Source organism: Lasioglossum baleicum, chromosome 17 (assembly GCF_051020765.1).
Source record: "Lasioglossum baleicum chromosome 17, iyLasBale1, whole genome shotgun sequence".
Classification (NCBI taxonomy): domain Eukaryota; kingdom Metazoa; phylum Arthropoda; class Insecta; order Hymenoptera; family Halictidae; genus Lasioglossum; species Lasioglossum baleicum.
In genome coordinates this window covers 9,874,578-9,897,036 of record NC_134945.1, presented here as the reverse complement: position 1 = coordinate 9,897,036, position 22,459 = coordinate 9,874,578, and the positions used below count along the sequence as shown (strand labels likewise).

At 34.5% G+C, this 22,459-nt stretch overlaps 2 protein-coding genes across 3 annotated transcripts in view; both read right to left on the bottom strand.

Moving 5' to 3' along the window:
- Positions 1–6,398: 6,398 nt before the first annotated feature.
- Positions 6,399–8,839, bottom strand: LOC143217470 (uncharacterized). Its single transcript, XM_076441787.1, is given in 4 exon segments — positions 6,399–7,839; positions 7,940–8,109; positions 8,245–8,474; positions 8,477–8,839. Coding segments are annotated over 4 exon segments (891 nt in total). The 5' UTR covers positions 8,830–8,839; the 3' UTR covers positions 6,399–7,701.
- A 5,106-nt stretch (positions 8,840–13,945) lies between these two features.
- Positions 13,946–22,459, bottom strand: part of Stum (mechanosensory transduction mediator stumble) — a 48,242-nt gene continuing 39,728 nt past the window's right edge. For both annotated transcript variants that reach the window (XM_076441775.1, XM_076441776.1), the window contains exons 6-9: positions 20,708–20,927; positions 19,481–19,607; positions 17,791–17,985; positions 13,946–15,803 (exon numbers count right to left, since the gene is read on the bottom strand). In XM_076441775.1, coding sequence (XP_076297890.1) covers positions 15,676–15,803; positions 17,791–17,985; positions 19,481–19,607; positions 20,708–20,927 — 670 coding nt within the window. In that variant the 3' untranslated portion in view covers positions 13,946–15,675. The remainder of the gene's footprint in view (positions 15,804–17,790; positions 17,986–19,480; positions 19,608–20,707; positions 20,928–22,459) is intronic.

Below are 22,459 nucleotides of genomic sequence, written 5' to 3'. Positions count from 1 at the left end.
ACAAAAATTTTTGAAAAAATCTGCAAGTTGTCGGAATTGCAGAGAAAATACTAAAAGTTGCGTTTTCTAACTTTTTTATGCGGGCTTATATGGAAAATTTAGAAAACACGTTTCGTAGATCTGTATCATTTTACGTTGTAATGATTTACAAACGTTTAAAGATGGTAAAAATTGCAGTTTTTCACGATTTTTGGCCTCAAACTCCAGTAATTCTAAGGATTCTTAACATCTTTCAATGCCCGTCGTTTTTCCCCGCATCAACCGATTTCTATGAAACTTTCACAGTGCATTTAATTGACACAGATGTAGAAAACGTATTTTTTAAATTTTCAATATAGGCCCGCATAAAAAAGTTGTAAAATGGAACTTTTAGTATTTTCTCTACAATTCCGACCAAATGGAATTTTTGAAAAAATTTATCTTCACATCCTGTAGTAAACTGAATTGCTCTAGCTTCCGAAGAAAGTTCAAATCGTATAGTACAATATTAAAAAAGTTATCGTCTTTTTTAGAGCGTCCGAATATTAATGGGAGTCACTGTATATAATATCCTATTTTTAATTAACTCGAACAAGAAGAGCGTCACCCATATTTGGGTGACGGGGCCCCCACGGAAGCATACCCGTCACCCAGATATGGGTGTCGTGGCGATCAACGTGTTAATAAATATTCTTTAGCGTTTTGGAAGCAAACTCTGTTAATTATTCAACAAGAACGTACACTTGCAGTTATAGGTACATTTTCCCCAATCTTCTCTGCCATTACTGCACTAACCCCACTATTAATTTTCGTGTCTCCCGCTCTGCAGTACCACTTCAAGCTTCACTTTAATTCCAGAGCCAGAGAAGTGGAGCGGCTATTTCTTTCATAAGTAGACGGTGTTCTTTATAAAAAATAAACATTTTATACCTGATTTGCGACAAACTGGAGTGAAATAGAAATTTGTTTTCTTTCTTAACACTTTACCTACCGGGAGCCTATTAATAGGATTTTCAATAATTGTGCTGTACCAAAAGAAAGCATAGAAATTTTCTTTTACATTACAATCTTACATGAAACTATTAGATGACGTTATTGAGAGTGACTTGTAAGTTCACAATGAAAATTGCTGTTGCTGTTGAAGGTTCCATTAAAAAGTGTTTAGTCAAGTACCATAGATTTTTCAAAATTGTGCAATAATCACCGGTCGGTAATGTGTTGATATGTTTAATAGGTTGAAGATAATATAACAGTATTTTTAAATTCTTCTAATATTTTTACTGTTTCAAATTACACCTACTAATTTTTGTCATAAATGCATAAAATCTGCTGTATATTCTTAGGACTGCAGTGGAATGGTTGGGGACGCTGGTTGGCTCTGAGAACAGGGAAAAGAAATGTAGTGTGCAGCCCATGGACCGCCAGTTCCCCGGCTCTGACATGGAAGATGGACGAATCGTTGCATGGAAGCCGAAGGTGATTGACAGTTTACTCAGCACACTGGAAGAGGAGTTCGAGATCTGGTACTATAGATAAAACAGCTGCAAGATGGCGGTATCTTCGTCCGTTGGGAACCGTATGCCAAGAGCATGTTGAGACAATTCAACATGGACAAAGCCAATCCGGTTGCCATCCCCGCCGACCAAAATCACGAAATGTCACAACGCAGCACAATAATGAAGAAATTGCCAACGTACAGCACCAAGAGCCAGTCGGGAGCCTGGTGTGACAGTCAACACTTCAGCGAACCAAGGAAGATTCACTGGAACACCGTCAAACAAATTGTGACCGCAGTCCGGAATATTGCAGTAGACGTCTGCCGGTCCACCGAAACTCTCCGAGTCAATTTACACTCTTGATATATGGATAAATGTTCACAATATAAATTATGTATATGTGAAATCCCCCACCCCCCCCCCAAACATTTAATGTACAAATCTAGAATGAATAAATAAAGAAAATGCAACAAATAAACGTATCTGCGTATATATTTATTGAAACACCAATTTTTCCCGAACGTCTGACTTGTCGTTGACTTGTACTACTGAATTTTCGGGCCATCTCCTTTCGCTATCATGTTCTCCTAATACAAAGTTCAATTTTCGAGATTTTCGAAAATTTTCGCCAATTTTCGACCGTCTGACTTGTCGTTGACTTCTACTACTGAAATTCGTGCCACCTCCTTCGATATCATGTTCTCCTAATACAAAGTTCAATTTTCGAGGATTTCCAAAATTTTCGCCAATTTTCGACCGTCTGACTTGTCGTTGACTTGTACTACTGAATTTCGTGCCACCTCCTTCGATATCATGTTCTCCTAATACAAAACTCAATTTTCGAGATTTTCCAAAATTTTCGCCAATTTTCGACCGTCTGACTTGTCGTTGACTTCTACTACTGAAATTTGTGCCACCTCCTACGATATCATGTTCTCCTAATACAAAACTCAATTTTCGAGGATTTCCAAAATTTTCGCCAATTTTCGACCGTCTGACTTGTCGTTGAGTTGAACTACTGAAATTCGTGCCACCTCCTTCGATATCATGTTCTCCTAATACAAAACTGAATTTTCGAGGATTTCCAAAATTTTCGCCAATTTTCGACCGTCTGACTTGTCGTTGACTTCTACTACTGAAATTCGTGCCACCTCCTTCGATATCATGTTCTCCTAATACAAAGTTCAATTTTCGAGATTTTCGAAAATTTTCGCCAATTTTCGACCGTCTGACTTGTCGTTGACTTGTACTACTGAATTTCGTGCCACCTCTTTCGCTATCATGTTCTCCTAATACAAAACTCAATTTTCGAGATTTTCGAAAATTTTCGCCAATTTTCGACCGTCTGACTTGTCGTTGACTTGTACTACTGAAATTCGTGCCACCTCCTTCGATATCATGTTCTCCTAATACAAAACTCAATTTTCGAGATTTTCGAAAATTTTCTGCCGTCTGACTTGTCGTTGAGTTGTACTACTGAAATTCGTGCCACCTCCTACGATATCATGTTCTCCTAATACAAAACTCAATTTTCGAGATTTTCGAAAATTTTCGCCAATTTTCGACCGTCTGACTTGTCGTTGAGTTGTACTACTGAAATTCGTGCCACCTCCTTCGATATCATGTTCTCCTAATACAAAACTCAATTTTCGAGGATTTTCGAAAATTTTCGCCAATTTTCGACCCTCTGACTTGTCGTTGAGCTGTACTACTGAAATTCGTGCCACCTCCTTCGATATCATGTTCTCCTAATACAAAGTTCAATTTTCGAGATTTTCGAAAATTTTCGCCAATTTTCGACCGTCTGACTTGTCGTTGAGTTGTACTACTGAATTTCGTGCCACCTCCTTCGATATCATGTTCTCCTAATACAAAACTCAATTTTCGAGATTTTCCAAAATTTTCGACCGTCTGACTTGTCGTTGAGTTGTACTACTGAAATTCGTGCCACCTCCTTCGATATCATGTTCTCCTAATACAAAGATCGAATTTTCGAAAAATTTTCGAAAAACTCGAAAAATGGAGTTTTGTATTAGGAGAACATGATAGCGAAGGAGGTGGCACTAATTTCAGTAGTGCAAGTCAACGACAAGTCAGACGGTCGAAAAATGGCGAAAATTTTGGAAATCCTCGAAAATTGAACTTTGTATTAGGAGAACATGATATCGAAGGAGGTGGCACGAATTTCAGTAGTACAAGTCAACGACAAGTCAGACGGTCGAAAATTGGCGAAAATTTTGGAAATCCTCGAAAATTGAACTTTGTATTAGGAGAACATGATATCGAAGGAGGTGGCACGAATTTCAGTAGTAGAAGTCAACGACAAGTCAGACGGTCGAAAATTGGCGAAAATTTTGGAAATCCTCGAAAATTGAACTTTGTATTAGGAGAACATGATAGCGAAGGAGGTGGCACTAATTTCAGTAGTGCAAGTCAACGACAAGTCACACGGTCGAAAATTGGCGAAAATTTTGGAAATCCTCGAAAATTCAGTTTTGTATTAGGAGAACATGATATCGAAGGAGGTGGCACGAATTTCAGTAGTACAACTCAACGACAAGTCAGACGGTCGAAAATTGGCGAAAATTTTCGAAAATCTCGAAAATTGAACTTTGTATTAGGAGAACATGATATCGAAGGAGGTGGCACGAATTTCAGTAGTACAAGTCAACGACAAGTCAGACGGTCGAAATTGGCGAAAATATTCGAAAATCTCGAAAATTGAATTTTGTATTAGGAGAACATGATATCGAAGGAGGTGGCATGAATTTCAGTAGTACAAGTCAACGACAAGTCAGACGGTCGAAAGTTGGCGAAAATTTTCGAAAATCTCGAAAATTGAGTTTTGTATTAGGAGAACATGATATCGAAGGAGGTGGCACGAATTTCAGTAGTACAACTCAACGACAAGTCAGACGGTCGAAAATTGCCGAAAATTTTGGAAATCCTCGAAAATTGAACTTTGTATTAGGAGAACATGATATCGAAAGAGGTGGCACGAATTTCAGTAGTACAACTCAACGACAAGTCAGACGGTCGAAAATTGGCGAAAATTTTGGAAATCCTCGAAAATTGAACTTTGTATTAGGAGAACATGATATCGAAGGAGGTGGCACGAATTTCAGTAGTACAACTCAACGACAAGTCAGACGGTCGAAAATTGGCGAAAATTTTCGAAAATCTCGAAAATTGAGTTTTGTATTGGGAGAACATGATATCGAAGGAGGTGGCACGAATGTCAGTAGAACATCTCAGCGTTAAGCCAGACGGCTGAAAATTTTTGTTTATATACATATAACTTCCGAGGATGTCATTCTAATTCTATTATCGAAGATTCATGTGCAGGGTGGGGAAAAATGAACACGCTAACTGTTGTAACTAACGTTCTTTATTTTTCACCAAACAAATTACAATATTAAACATGTATCGCGGTGTGATAAGACGCAGCTCGTGAGGCAAAGTTGATAAGCACTTTGGGGCATCCACTTGCGACAGAGAGAAACGATTTTGGAGTTTGGAGGATTTTCTTCTTGTATTCGTATCGCCTACGTAGTCTGCGTCTCTGTAGGCACCAAGAGTCGTACTCCCTTGGGTTTGAAAGAGAAGTCCATAATTTGTCGTTCCTTTTATGTACACTACCGCTCAAAAGTATCCGGACACCTCCGTTTTCTCTGCAAAAGGTAGTTTAAGTTAGTAAAAAAAATATTTAGAACAATTTTGTCACGTGTATTTATTATTAGTACATAAATTGTGGTATTATAACACAATAGAATTTATTTTTATGTATACAAATTATATATAATGAAAATGCAATAATATGATTTCTATCCACAAATACGAAAACTAGTGGAACAACGGTCTCGGTGCGTGAAAGGATTTCAAGTTCCAACGTTACAAAAAAACTCACAACACCAAAGTATGCATCTCTTGAAACAAGATAAAAGTATAAACATTCTTCCCTACGAATAATAATAATGACGAAAATCGAGATGGTAATATCTGGTGAACCACCCTGTAGAGTAGAATTATTCTAGGTCGAAAGAAATGTTTAATTTTCGAATTAAAATAGTTCCGAGAGTGCAAAGGGTTCAATATCGCACAGATCACAAAAAAAGAAGCAGTTGTACCTGACAAAAGCCGGACAATTCCATATCCGGATATGGTTAAACATTATCACAGAAGGCGACAGTCCATTACACTGTCCAACACCAAATTTGTTTTCAATATACTGTTGGGTCCTTCTTATAGAGTTTTTTGCGCTGATTCCGAATCTGTCCTTAATTTTTCACGCCATTTTCAGCGCCACTGGTGACAACTCATGTTCATAGTTCGATTTTCCGCTGGACCCTAATTTTTTTAGATGAATTGAAAAATATCCTCAAAAATTGGTGCAAAAGTGGTGTCTTTAATCATTGTTTAAACATGTTTAAACAATCATAATGTCTTAATATTGGATATCACTGTATTCGGGAAAGTCTACAGAATCTTTTGCTGTAAAGAACAATTCAATATCTTTTATAATAACATCACAATATTTGTTTAAAGTTGAAAAATACGTTCTTTTTTCAAAGCCATGTTTCTCAAAAACTGTGCGTATAGGAGAAAAATTAAGGACAGATTCGAAATCAGCGCAAAGATCTCTATAAGAAGGACCCAACAGTATATTGAAATCATAAAAAAGTTGTTGGACAGTGTTATCTGGCGAGGAGTAAAATGCTACGAGAAGCTACATGCTCGATGCAGGTGTTCCGCTAAAACAAAAATAAACAGGATCTTGATAAGCACTGCCTGAAATAGAGTCACTCGAGCATGCAATCGATTCGGGGGCCAGCTGTTATTAGTAATTCTCGCCAAATCCTGCTCTAAACATGCGCATGCTATAACAATAAGCATTTTTATTTATTTTCCAATCTATCTGTCTACCTTCTATCTTCTTCTATATATATTCTGTCTTCCTCTATCTTCCTCTATATTCTTCTATCTCCTTCTATCTTCTTCTATATATCTTCTATCTTCTTCTGTCTTCTTCTATATTCTTCTATCTTTTCTTCTATCTATACCGAGTGTGGCAGGACGGGTGGTACAACCGAGCAGGGGGTGATATTACATGTAAAAATAAGTCGAAAAAAAGGGAAATAATATTTGTTTGCTTGACGCTTCGTTTTCGAGAAAATCGAGCTTGAGAATGCATTAATACATGTGCTATTGCATAGGAATCGTCTGACGCATCTGACCAGGATCAATCAATTCTACTTTCTGCATATACTAAAGCACGTACCCGGCGAAAATTCGCTAAAAACAGGATGTATTTTTATATCCTATAATTTTTCGGACATGTTTCTGTTGACAATTCATACTATCGAACCTCAGAAAATAATTTTTAAGTTAATATCATCAGATATCACTGATTCATTACATTTGTAGAATTTAATTTTTGTCAGATAGGTTGTTGGTTTTAAAAAAATCATGATTTACTATAAGTTGATCAGTTCAGTCAGATCAGTTAAACAAGCCTGCAGCTCGTATCACGCGCTATCACTATATTTTTCAACAGGATAATGCAGCAATCCATACTGCAAAATTTGTGAAACAATTCTTTTCTTCAAAAAATATTAATATTTTGGAATGGCCCGCTCGTTCTCCCGATTTAAATATTATAGAAAATGTGTGGGGAGATTTGTCAAGACGATTCTACGCGAATGGGAGACAATATAATAACGTAAATGAACTAAAAGAAAGTATAAATCACAATTGGACACATTTAGAACAAAAAGGAATCAAAAAGTTATATAAAACTATCCGAAAACGATTACTTTAGACGTAATTCGATTCAAGGGAGGTATCGCAAAGTATTAATTTTGTATTTTTATTTGCTTAATCAAACATTTTCCCGTTAGTGTCTTATACTAGCTTTTGTCGAATTAATGTCAGACTGTGTTTACATATCTTTCTCTAATTTTGCTATGGTACGCGATACAATCCTAAGATTTTACACGTTTACTTTGGACATAGTATGTAATATACAGGATACACACAACGGAGTGTACATTTTCTACCTTTAAATATAACAAATTTAAAAATAAGCTAGGTGTCTTGTTATATTTTGTCGAGGACTGTACATGGATTTATCAACAAGTTTTCTATTTTGTTGTTTGTAATTATTTGTAATTCTTTCGTACATGTTACGTTACCACTTGAATTACCAATTACAAATCGGTTAAACATTTCAGACGAATCTATCCATGCTGCTGAGTATTTTAACCGTCTCTTCGTCAAGTATGTTTATAGATCTTTTTCTTCTGCCGAGAAGTAACGTGGCGCCGGTAGGGGTGGGTGCAGGGTTATTCATATTTCGGAATAAAAGCTGTAACAGGAGACAATTACGTCGAAAATCAAATAAAAATCGTTACTTGGGATTTACTGGAATTTTTAACGTGTATACGATAGAATCGAGCCGTTAATACCATGACTAGTCGAACAAGATATACAGCGAACGTGAGGAACGAAATAGCCATCAATGCACCTTCTATGGATGGAAATCCTGTAGCGTTATCATGAGAGTCATAACCGACATCATGATGTTCGGTGCCTCTTTTTTGTCGACCGCCTTTTAAAGTTTGCGCGAGTCGAGATTCTTTCAAAAGAAAAAGAAAAGAAAATCCCCAATAACCATTTGTTTGTCACATTTCTCTTTTTGCTTACATACGTTATTATGCGTGTACACACAGTGTACGGTGAGTTTGCAACTATTTACATGTAGAAATCATACCTATTTCGGTTACCAACGTTTGCTCAAACGTTTTCAAAAACAAGAGTTTTCCTTCACTAGATGTCGACTGCGATTTCAGAGTCTGATGAACAGATCTCAATATATTTATCGGTAAATATTTTAAAATATCCACGTCGTTCGAGACGATGGATTCATTGTAACATTTTGTATGCGTATTGTTTTCCTGAAAAAGAGGAATTCCAAGTCGATGATGGACGAAAAACAGAAAAAACCCTTACTTACATCCACTATCGAGGAATCGGTTGCCTCCTCCTCTAGTTGTTGTTCGTCTCCTTCTTCGGTACTACTTGCAAATGAATTTTCCTCATTGGTGTACTCGTGAATCGTGGTTTCGCTGTCGGAATCTTCAAATCGATGTTGATCCATCAGCAGAGATCCTCCACTTCCGTTCACCGCTGCTTCTTCGCTCAAGTCTTTTCGAGGTATATTATCGTACACGAGAGGGAATTGATTTTCCGTGGGTGTTGAGGAAAATTTATGAAAATGATCTTGTTTTGATGACGACGGTATTCTACAAGTAAAATATGAATAACTTTGCAAATCAAGTGTATCGACGCGCATCATTGTTTTCGATACGTGCTCTAATATACAATACATATAATACTACGTGCATACTATTTCTTTTTCTTTTGCTACATACCTGTATATTCTTTTCTCATCGGAGAACTGTGGCATGTCCACCCATTCTGCCAAACTGATGTTCCATAAGAATATACTCAACATGCTTAATATGAACATTTCGAAGAACCGAGTAATAGCGTCTATTGCAATGGTACCCCGGCCACTTAGCGCAGTAACGCGCGCGCGTGAGAGTGTAATATTATATAGTAATATTATTGTTTGTTGCCCGAATCTTGCATTCATGAGAATCCTCGCGGACACATTCCACACAATGACCAACTGAGAGGACCTCCTCGGAGGTACTTACTGTGTGACGCCTAAGCAGGATGTTATTATTTCAAGCAAAAGTGCTGTTAGAATTAACGAGAACGAGACGAACTACAATTACATTCCCACTACAAACGACATCTAGATTCGCAGATTTTCTTTTTAAACCGTTCAAAACACAGACATGGAAAATCGATTTTGAATAATGTTTAGATCAGATTCAAAGGAGGTATCACAAAGTAGTAATTTTGTAGTTTCGTTTGCTCGATCAAACATTTTTCTGTTAGTGTCTTATACTTTTGTCGAAGCAATGTCAGTCCGTGTTCGCATATCTTTCTCTAATTTTGCTGTGGTACGCGATACAATCCCAAGATTTTACATGTTTACTTTGGAAATAGTATGTAATATACAGGACACAACGGAGTGTACATGTTCTACCTTCAAATATAAGAAATTTAAAAATATCCTAGGTGTCTTATTATTTTTTCGAGGACTGTACATCAACTCCGAATACAATTGATTATTAATTTAACACATTGCCGACCGGTGATTGTTGCATAATTTTGAAAAATCTATGGTACATTGCTAAACACTTTTTAATGGAACCTTCAATAGCAACAGGAATTTTCATTGTGAACTAACAAGTCACCGACAATAACATCATCTAATAGTTTCATTTAAGATTGCAATGTATAAGAAAATTTCCATGCTTTCTTTTTGGTACAGCACAATTATTGAAAATCCTATTAATAGGCTTCCGGTAGGTAAAGTGTTAATTTTTCCTCCGAGATAATTATTTTAAAATGATGACAAAAAATTTATGTCGTAAACCGAGCAAAATTGGTCACGTCCAAACAGGACGAATTACAAATTGGACGTACTCCAAAGCAGACGTACACTCCCGGACAAAAAGGTAGCACATCGTCTATTTTTTCTCATTTGGTAGAATAAACCGAAGAAAATTAGTATTTTAATATGTCAACATATTCTGACATGCCTCTATATGTAATGTACTGAATATCATCGACAATATTTACTTCAACAGAACTCTAGAAATGAAAACGTAAATATTGTGGTTCGCAAGTGGGACAAAATGATAGCACGTGTAGTAAATCTACGCTTTCCAGTTACACCGAAGCTCGCGAATTGCGAACAACAACCTCGGAACATAGTTAATAAAGTCCGTGATATTACCTCGTGTTGTATATTTGTTTAAAAAAGGCGAAATATTATGAAAAATGGGTCGCGGAAAGAGATTGAACGCGTGTGAGATTCACACTATAATAAAATTGGAAGAAGAACAATATTCAGTGACAAAAATAGCAAAAATTATGAATAGAAGTCGAAAAGTAATAATGAATTTCTTGAAAAATCCGGAAAACTATGGTAAAAAGAAGAGTTCTGGACGTCCGCAAAGTCTAAGCGCCCGGGAACGTCGTGCAATACTAAGAGCAGCATCGAATTCTAAGATGACTGCAAGGCAAATTGCACGGTGTTCGTGTGGACACCAATATAAGGAATGGGAGACGTGTTTTACAAAAATGCAAATACATACAACGAAGAAAATTAAAGAAAAAGCCTTGGTTAACTGTGCAACATAAGAACAATCGGTTACACTTTGCGGAAAAGAATATTCATATGCGAAAGAAATGGCGAAGAATAATATTTACGGATGAAAAGAGGTTTAACTTAGATTGACCTGATGGTCTGAGTTACTATTTTCACGATATGCGAAAAGAGGAACAGTTTTTGAGTCGTCGACAAATGGGAGGTGGTAGTGTGATGATTTGGTGCGGTATCGGGTACTATGGTAAAATGGAAATCAAATTTATAACAGGAAAAATGAATAGCAAAATGTATTTGGAAATGATTAAGGAACAAATAAACACGTACGCGACCAGAATTGCTGGAGAGAAGTATACTTTTCAGCAGGATAATGCCGCAGTACACACAGCAAAAGTATTAAAGAGTACTTTTCTCGAGAAAAAATTCGCGTTTTAGATTGGCCAGCAAGATCACCCGACCTCAACATTATTGAAAATTGTTGGGGAAATCTTGCCCGAGCTGTATATAGAAATGGCAGACAATTTGGAGATATTGCCGAATTAAAAAAATGTATTCAAGATGAGTGGGGGCAATTAGAGCAAAAAAACCATTAAAAAACTCTATGAATCTTTGCCAAAGAGAATGATGGCTGTTATTAAATGTAAAGGAGGGGCCACAAAATATTAAGCATTAATTATCATTCGTTGATTTACTGTTATACATAATTTTCAGTTAAATATGCTATCATTTTGTCACACCATATTTCCTTAAAAATTCTTTTTTTTTAAATAAAATTGTATACACTGGCGAAATTCAATTCAACTTCATTTGTGTCTGTTTACATCGATATTTTGCAAGAATGCGTAAAAATAAAACCTTGGTTGTAATGTTAAATAAATAAATATTACGTTAATTTTAAAAAGTGCTATCTTTTTGTCCCGGAGTGTACATATACAGAGGTACCACTGTATTTATTTTTCATATGGTACACGTGTTTTTAGGGTGGAGGCATTTCGGTTTCTCAATTTTTTAAAATGGATTGACTTACCTTTTGTATTGAAAATCAATTTCGTTTAACCCCCGGCATCCGCAATATGCAAAGCAGCTGCAGTGTGTCTTTATGGGGTGTCTCATGGAAATCACCGACACAGTTTTCACTGACTCCAGATTTTGACAAATTGATTCCAGAGATTTGACCGACAATAACTTTGACCGACAACATCTTTAACCGACAACTATTTTAGTCGACGACAATATTATTCGACATTAACATCGTTTGACAACAATGTTAGACGACTCTATGTCTAATTCTTCTTACAGTGTAATAATTATATTTTTATACAAAAGCAAAAGTGTCAGTGCAGAATAGTTAAAGAAATAAATGTCAGCACCATCTTCAGAAGCTATATTACTATCGGATAGTACTGTCGTCGACTAAAATCGTTGTCGGTTAAATTCGACGACGGTGAAAGACGTAGTCGGCCAAAGTTATTGCCTTAAACAGTTAATTTATTTCAGATCTAAAAAGACTACTACCACGGAAAATAAGATTCTATTTGGTTCCACTTTCTTAAAATTCGTCTACAATCTACAAAAATTGAAAATTGCATAAACATTCGCAGTCTAGTTACAGTGGATAACAAAAGTAAGTCAATACTCATATTTTCAATAATGAAATCATGATAACAGTAATATTTATTCACTTATAAAAATAAACAAGTTGATTACATATTTAATGGTAATGTTGAAAACAAAATTTATCACGATATAATCACAGTGATCTGAAGATTTATCAAGATATTGATCTTTCTATACTAAATATACAAAATTTGGTGTGCCAAAAGTAAGTTAAAGTATCGTTTAATAACATTGTCCAGCACCAAAGTTTCACAATTACATTGTGATGGTGATACTTATAGAGTTTTATGCGCTGATTCCGTATCTGCCCTTAATTTTTCTCCTAGACGAACAGTTCTTGAGAAACAAGACTTCGAAAAAAAAAAAAATTTTCAACTTTAAAAAATCTTGCAAAAAAATTACGAACTCTCATTACAAAACACGTATCCAAATCTAAACATAGAATTAAGGATTTTCATAACAATGCCTGTAACAACAGCTTCCTCTGCAAACGTTCGTTTGGCAAATTAAAAATTGTAAAATCGTACCTTCGTTCTTCTATTGGACAAGAGCGATTAACAAACATGTCTATAATATCAATTGAAAAAAGATGTTGCCAAAACATTAAATTATGAAGATATAATAGATGTGTTTGCAAATGAAAAAACAAGAAAAATTACTTTATAAAATATGCCGAACTGTTTTATGTTTTAAAATATTATATTATTTTAACATATACCTATGTTTTGTATTTCTTTTATTTTGTCGTCATTGAATATGAATAAAAATTTGTTCTTATTTAGGTTATAGATTATTTATTCATACAAATACCTTGACAACTACATTATTTATATACAGGCAACTCATTTTGATGAGGTTAATAGTATTTAATATATTGCATTTGGTAAACTTGAACTTGTTACATAAAAATTTTTAACTTTTTTGTCATTGTTGGGTTACGGGGGGCGCAAGTTAGACACTTGCCACTGTTGCCACAGGCGCATCATACCCTCGTTACGGCACTGCTTTTATAATACCATCACAATATTTGTTTAATGTTGAAAAATTTTTTTTTTTTTCGAAGTCTTGTTTCTCAAGAACTGTTCGTCTAGGAGAAAAATTAAGGGCACAATGTAATTGTGAAACTTTGGTGCTGGACAATGTTATTAAACGATACTTTAACTTACTTTTGGCACACCAAATTTTGTATATTTAGTATAGAAAGATCAATATCTTGATAAATCTTCAGATCACTGTGATTATATCGTGATAAATTTTGTTTTCAACATTACCATTAAATATGTAATCAACTTGTTTACTTTTATAAGTGAATAAATATTACTGTTATCGTGATTTCATTATTGAAAATATGAGTATTAACTTACTTTTGTTATCCACTGTATAAGAATACTCGTAAACAGGATGGATGCGTCAAAGTTAGCTGCAATTGTTGCAATGTACTTATTAAGAAGAAAGAAATATTGCTAAAAGAGAAAATGCTGGGGGACTAAACCATGGATAGTGCTTGCGGTCGGATGTATGTAATTAATGAGTATATACAGGGTGTCTCAGCTGAAGGAGGCCACCTAAATATCTCCTTTATTTCGAATGGCACAAAAAATATTTATGGCATAATTTAAATGGTATCGAAGGGGTAATATCATAGAAGAACAATTTCTTTTGTTCGGTCATTTTTTTCCTAGTTTTTTCAAGGTCATCTTTATTTTTTATCGGGAAAACTTTTTTTTTTATTACATCTTGTGTAGCAGCTGAAAAAATACATTTGAATATGCTTAAGTCATTACCTTCAGGTGACCTTGTGTACAAAAGAGTATGATAAAATTGTCGGATAATATTAGGATTACATTTGAAACAGACATAAAAATTCTTCTTCTACGATATGTCTCCTTCCATAAATATTTTTTGTGCCATGCAAAATAAAGGAGATATTTAGGTGGCCTCCTTCAGCTGAGACACCCTGTATATTGTACAAAGAAAGTTGGTATTGGGATTTGCTCGCGGGGATTGTAATATCAGGTGAAGAAAAGGAGTTTTGCTTTATTTTCTAACTAATTACCTTCATGGAGTTAGATCATTTATTAAAACTATGTTGTCTGGAGATTATGATTGAGGATTTAATGTTAAGATCTTCCGAAGAGAAAGAAGAATTAGTCTGCGCACAAACATCTTTACGCAAAACAAAAGCTTTCTATTTGAATTGTAATAAACTGGGGCGAAATAAAAATGGAATTTCTTTCTTAATACGTTTAACAGGTTGGTAATAATACGAAAGTATCTTTAAATTCTTTAAATGCATAAGCTCCGCAGTCTAGTCGTCAGATTGGATTACGACGTTGAGAAGTGTCGGGTGAAACACGAAAAACAGTAATTAGATTAAAAACCGATGTAAGTAATATATTTTCATATTTACAAGGACTTTTAGTTATAAGGTTTAGTAATCGGATAGTTGAATATATGGATGTATGTATACATATAATATGTGTGTTGGGCTTGTAAAAATATAAAGTGCGTTTTTCCAAAACGTATTTATTCCGTCGACGTGTGGAAAAAACCTCCGGTGTAATGGAGAGGCACGTACAATTTCATCCGCAAACATTTGTGTGCTCTCGATTTCTCGAGAATGCCGCGTCGAGCGGCCGAGAAAAAAGGAGAAACGAAAATAAATAACAGATACCGATCGACGACGTAACGAGTACATTTTGAAAGAACGCCACGGATAGGTATGCTTTCACTGAAAGCGATTAATTTTCCAAGAACATCCTTGCGTTCCTTGGTACAGCGAACCGCTGCAGCATCGGTTGAAGTTACAATTTTCTCAACAAACAACTCTCCTGTTCGTTGATTCGTGAAAATCCCCGAAAACCTTGCATTCCTGCACCAAAATCGATTACATGGATCATTCTCATTGAACTTTTCCAAACCTTTCTGATTCTCTCTGTTCCTTCAAACAAATTTGATTTCGGACTGCAAAACCTCTCGTCCTTCTTCAAAAGGAATCCACGTGGTCGCGGAATCGTAATAAATCACAGAAACTTTTCATCCTGTTTTGGAAATTGTTTCGAGTATTCTCATCGAGTATTCGTCGGATAATTTGTTACAAATTTTCACTGATAGAATTATTATTGATCTTTCCGTTAACTCCGCAGTAAGGCGTTCACAAACTGTAAAAGGACCGATAGATTTCTTTTCGAAATGTCTTTGGAATTGTGGATCTGCGAGCGAAAAACACATGATCCGTGTTCGCAGCGTTTCAGAAGGCACGTAGTGAAGAATCATTGTCGAATTATATAAAAATGCTTTCCCAAGGAGTCTAGGACGAAGATAGAGTTACGGTTCCGATTATCGAGCTCGTTCCATTCCCATTAAAGCTTGACTCGGTACACCGGGGGGCAGTACCGTAGATTCCCCGCCTCTAGCTTCCGGATCATTGCTGGCTGCTTCGGAAGCCTTGAATCGTTTGTATTTCCCTGAAATAAACAGTATCGTTTTTTCAAACCGCACGACAAATGCCGGAACAACTGCTACAAAAACAAAATATTATACATACGCTTAAAAGTATGTGGACACTTATCGTTGAAATTTATGAACTATTTGATTGTTATTGGACGATGTCTATCGTTAACAGAGCTGGGTAAAATGGAATTTGGAATAGTAAATAACCCTGTCCAACAAATTTCAACTTTTTTTATGTTTCCAATATACTGTTCGGTGGATCTCATAGAGTTTTTTGCGCTGATTCCGAATCTGCCCTTAATTTTTCTCCTATACGCACAGTTTTTGAGAAACATGACATTGAAAGAAAACGTATTTTTCAACTTTAAACAAATATTGTGACGTTATTATAAAATTTACAGCAAAAGATTCTGCAGACTTTCCCGAATTCAGTGATACCCAACATTAATACGTTATGATTGTTTAAACATATTTAAACAAGCATTAAAGGAGGAGAGACACCACTTTTGCACCAATTTTTGAGGATGTTTTTCAATTTATCTCAAAAAATAAGGGTCCAGCGGAAAATCGGACTATACCACGCGAAAGAGCAGACTTTTATCTTGAGAAACCACCCTTTCAAGTTTGGAACGTCGACGTTTTTTTTCGAACCAGAAAATATACTAAACATTGTACTTTGCAATTTTTTCCTGTGGGCTTATATTATGTATATGGAAAACTTAGAGAACACGTTTTGTAGATCTGTGTGAATTAAACATATTCTGAAAATTTCATCAAAGTCGGTCGACGTTGCGATGAGCTACAAACGTTTAAATGATAAAAATTGCAGTTTTTCGCAATTTAACTTTTAGTATTTTCTCTATAATTCCTACCAACTGCAATTTTTGGAAAAATTTCTTTTCACATTGTGCAGCAAACTAATTGTTCTAACTTCTCGAAAAGGTCCAAATCATGTAGTCCAATATTTAAAAAGTTATCGGTTTTTTGAGAGCGCCCGAATATTAATGTAAGTCACTGTACGATATCTATAATCGATGCAAAAAGTATTTGTATACAGTAGAACATCAATTATCCGAATTTCAATTAACCAAATCTCAATTAAACGAACCTCAATTATCCAAACTTTCACTATTCTAACCAGTGCATGAGAGATCTCGAAAAGACATTCTTCGATGGTTCAACAAAAATTTAATTAATTATTTAATTAATTAATTAAATAAACCTTCCACGAGGGGTCAAATGACCCATTTTAGATTTTTTATTTGACAATTATTGAAACTGTAAAGGTGTTTTCATGGGAATTTATTGAATATATTTTTTGACTCCAGTATATATTACAGTAAAAATCGCACAAAATATAAATAAATTTAATCTTGTTATTTTTATAATACTATACACATCACATTTTTAATTACAACATCTGTTCGATTATCCGAACCACCTCGGTCCCAATTAGTTCGGATAATTGACGCCCAACTGTAATAAATTTCCGACCCTCGAGAAATTGTCTGATCGAACTGTGACAATTAGAGTGCGGATTTTTATGTAAAATAAGAATATTTTGCATTGATTGTGGGCAGCGGGAGTTACATAAAAATTGATTTCAACCCTTAACGACTTTGTTACATTGAAAGCTACATTACAAGATTCTTGAATTTTTAAAATCTTCTCCCGTTTTGTATTTCACGTAACCAATTTCTTCGTAAATGCATAAAGATCCGCAGTCTAATGATAATTTTGTAAAAATTAATTGTAGTACAACAATAAATCTGGACTCATTTTAAAGCTCGAAGCCTCTACTTTCGCAAACCACCGTCCATATTTTTCTGGGATATTTTGACATGATACATCAGATGAAAATCTGAAGACACTTTTTTGGTTGACAATGCTCCAAATTGAATCGTTTGTGAAAACATTAAAACAACATTTTTCCGAATGAATCTATCAGTAATTTGATAATTGAAGTTAATTAGCGAAATCAATATAATTGAAGGTACTTACTAGCTAGACGGACCAAAGTGACACCCCACCAAATACTCCAACCCCATCCGACCAGGCAGAATAAAACGGTGAACAATTGGCCCACCCCAACCACCAGATTCACCACGAACGCACCTAGCCTCGATTTTATTCCAGCGACCGCTGAGAATCTCGGTTGACCTGAGCACAGGTTGAAAATTCCGCTCCAAACGGTGCCTGAAAAGTCAAATAGTTATTATAAAAAATAAACCAATTCAACTCTCCGAGTGCTTAATTCACCCTACACGATTTTTGCACAGCCAGAACCCATTCCCCAATCAAATAAAACTCAAACATTTGTGTTTTTTAATTCTTGTCAGAATATTGTATGTACTATTTCCATAATATCATAATTAATATTAGCGTAAATGTACCTATTATTACGGGTGTACGTTTTCCTGCGGAATTTTTTCCCACAATGAGATTCAAATACGTAAACATAAATGTTTTGCCCTGAATAAACTTGTACAGTTCAATGAGAATGTATTCTCGTTGGCGAGGCAAACAAAATTGTCAATCATTCACCATATTTTTATAAGCTAGGGTTTTGAAAAAACATTCTTCATAAAAGGTAAAAACAAGATCGTTTTTCTTCTATCTCAAAGGACTGTTGTTTACATGATTGTACATTCTTCATAATGCTTTAAATTGCATAGGGGAGAGGTTTATAATTATTTAGATACCTACTTCGATACAATAAAAACATGAAAAGAAACTTCTCTTGCCTTGTTAGCGTACAAATTAAGCTCTCAGCATCACGGACATTAAAGTGAAGGAGGAGCTCATTACCGTGGTACAAGAATCACTAGGTATGTCCCTAATACTGCGGCGTGAATTGCTTCGAGCTTTACTTCAACCTATCGTTTTCGGTTAGGTACCTAATCGATACACGTATGTAGATAGGATACGATTCTAGGTGAATAGTTATATAGATAAAATCAGAAGATATGGCAAAAATTAAATCCAAAAGTAATGAAACAAAAAATAAAAAACAAAGTAAAGTGAAATGCACGAATAGACCTATTTATGGAACTGAAAACTTAAGAAACAAAGAAAGAATGAAGATTTTAAGAAATAAAACGGAAAAAGAATTGCGAAAGACAAAGGAGTTTACATTCTAAATGTAATTGTGAAATGTTGTAAACTTCACGATGTTCTTAATGTAAAACAGGTTCGAACTAAGGATAATAACCATTACTAAAATATTTGTTAAAAGAATGCTTTTAGTTATTTATATGATATTACCCTACGGTGTTGAAATTAGTAAAAGGATTATTCATTTAAAATGTAATAAATAAAAAAATGATTTGTTACTGTACGCCGGATTTGTATGTTCAGATATTTCGAATTTTAATCCGCAGTAATGGATACACGACTCTTTTTCGTCCGCAGTAATGGGTACGTGGTTCTTTTTCGTCCGCAGTAATATGTACAAAATGTTATGAATTTAATTTTTTAATATTTTCTTACTTTGTATTAAGCTTTGAGGGCCACCAATTTTTTTTTTGTAATCGGAACACATTATTCTTCTACGAAATGCTTACACATATTATTATTTCATGATAAACTAGGAATAAGATTAAAGTAAAGTACGATCGAGGCATGATACCGCAGTAATCGGTACAGTTACCCTACATAATAATATTTTGCATAATAAGTGAAGTAGATTTACCAGAACCGGGCAGTAAAACGTTCCAAACTAAACAAAACCAAGCGAGAGGAACTGGTAAACACGGAATGGCGCCACGCATTAGGGAATTGTGCTCCACCAAAACGTCCGGTATCTTAGCCTTCGGTTCCTGTTGTTAAATATAAAGATTTTTAGTTAATAATAATTCAATTTAAATACGTTGCAAATCTATACTTATTGTTAGTGCAACAACATGGAATGTAGAAACTATTTACAACATGAAAGCGTGAAATACTCGGTAAACGGAATGAAAGAACATCGGTAAATTGTGTTAAAAAAAATCAATACAGTTCTCTTTCGGTATAAGACGATGATGCTTTTTCGCAACCGTAAATACAAAAAAATGTGCAACTTTGCACACACGTAAAGTAGGTTATTCCTAATGCAACCCTGTTTTTGTGCTACTTCTCGCAAAAAAAAAGATGGTCAACCTTTGATAAAAATTTCAATATTTTCTTCTTCGCGAGATACCTCAAGAACAACGAATGATATTTAAAAAATGTCGAAACGGAAGTTGCATGGTGTTATTATGTCTAACAAACTGTGTAAAATAAAATTTTTTCTAATTTGCATTCTCACAAAATTCTGCTCGTCTTTATATTATAATAGACAGTAGAATGAATTATATTCTTATTATTGAATAGCTATTGTATTATTTTGATTATTATTATTATTTAATTATATTTATTATTTATTATTTATAAAAATTGCATCTAATATCGACTACAATAGAATAGAAGACAATACATTGTTATACAATAACACCATACGTTATGAGTCACTGCTACAATAAAATTATTATATATTATATATACAATAAAATTTAAACAAATTTCTATTTCATAAACAATTTCTTGAACAATGGGAGAAACAATTAAATTTACATTAATTTTACTGCCCAATCATGACTAAGAACACAATATAATTTTAATTCGATGGATTTTGTTTGAAATTTTCATTGCCAATTTGAGTCGATATTGTATGGCAATGTTAAAAATACTTTGATAGGACATACTATATTTAATTATTTTCAGTGGTACATTGTCACACACACAAACTAAATAGGACTTACTTATATCACACATCTGCAAAAATATTTGCTTCTCGAATAATCTTTTATTCCGAATACACAGTGAGTACTGCATGCTTTCAGAGTAAAGTATTTTGTTAGATTTTACACATGAGAGACATGTACTCAATTTGATTCACCTCTGATAGTGGGGGTGGTGCGACGCTGGTGAGACTGTGCTTGGCACGTATACTTCTTGTGCGTTCTGCTTCAGCCTTTTGCTTGCAGCACTTGCACCTGTCGAACAAACGACGACAAATCGCGCCGAATCTTCTTTCAGGAGGACAACAGACAGCGGCTTCAGCTGGCGCGATCCTTGATCTTCTTGAGCAACACTTAATTTCCCTGAGTCTTGTGCACCTGTAATAAGTAGACAATTGTACAGATTTTGCACTGCAAATTCACCCTTTTGCTCATCAATTTCACCCTTTTGCACATCAATTTATCCCTTTTGCACATCAATTTCATCATTTTGCAAATCAATTTCACCATTTTGCAAAATCACTTTCACCCTTTGCAAAACCATTTCACCCTTTTGCAAGTCAATTTCAACCTTTTACAAATAAAATACAGCAGGACTTCGATTAACCGTTTCGATTAACATTATATTCCAAAATAAATTTTTTATTTTTGAAAATTTATGTGTCCCTCCATAATATAATAATCTTCAAACGCATATTTGTTTATAATCGGGATCCGGTTTATCGAGGTCCTACTGTATTTTTAAGTAAGTTTTTATAAAAACAATCAAATCAAATGTAAATTAATTGTTAAGAAATTTGAAATCTTGTTTATTTCAAAGATGCACATGAAATACTAATTTAACAGTAATTACCTATTAATTAACTTTGTAATATATGAAAACTGTGTGTAGATATGTATATTCAAAATATTCATTGTAGCCATTTTCTGATTAATAAATTTTTAAAATAAAGGTACATACATATGTATGTATTGAAGCGTATTGATTGTTGAGTCTTGTTTCCCTCGCAGCAATGACAGTATTCACGTGTGTCTAAATAAATATATAATTTAATCTAGATAAATAGATAATTAATTTTAAATATTCATTATGGTTGAAATTGATATGCAAAAGGTGAAATTAATTTCCAAAAGGGTGAATTTGGAGTGTAAAGCCTGTATCAGTAAGAATTTCTTGTAATTCGTGGAATTGAATTTGACATGGTTCGTGAATCACATTTCCTGTGAATGTTCCATCGCTTTCCCTAAACTAAATAAACAGTGACTCACTAATCAATTTCTCGAAGTAATAAACGTAGAAAGCGTAAAATAATAATTAGTGTTAATGTGTCGATAAGACGTTCATCGTGGCTATTACGAAAACCTAATCTGTGTTCTAGGTGAAAGTCGATACCATCGGCTCGTAATCTTTTCAAATTAGAACACTACACAGGGTGTCCCAAAAATATTGTATTTAATAAATTTTTAACAAGAAAGTGCATATGTATTTGTTGAAGCGTATTGAGTATTGAGTCTTACGTATCTCTTACAGTAATGACACCGTTCACGTGTGTCTAAATAAATGTGTGTGTGTGTATAATCTAATCTAAATAAGTAAATAATTAATTTTAAATATTCTTCACCCTTTGCACTCCTTTGTCGAATGTGACTCGACATCGGAGAAGGAAAAATGTAAATAAAACGGGTTTTTATATGTATTTGGTTCTTCCTTTATGCATTTAATTGTCTTATTTTTTAGCTATAATAAAAACAAACATAAATTACAACAAAGTTTGAGAGCTATATTTAATATAATTAGTAGACGACATTGTTTAAAATAAGTAGCAGTCAAGGAACTGTCTTTCGAAGTAAATTTTAAATGAAAAACTTCAAACAATAGGGAGTTATTGGCAACAAAATTAAAAAATAAT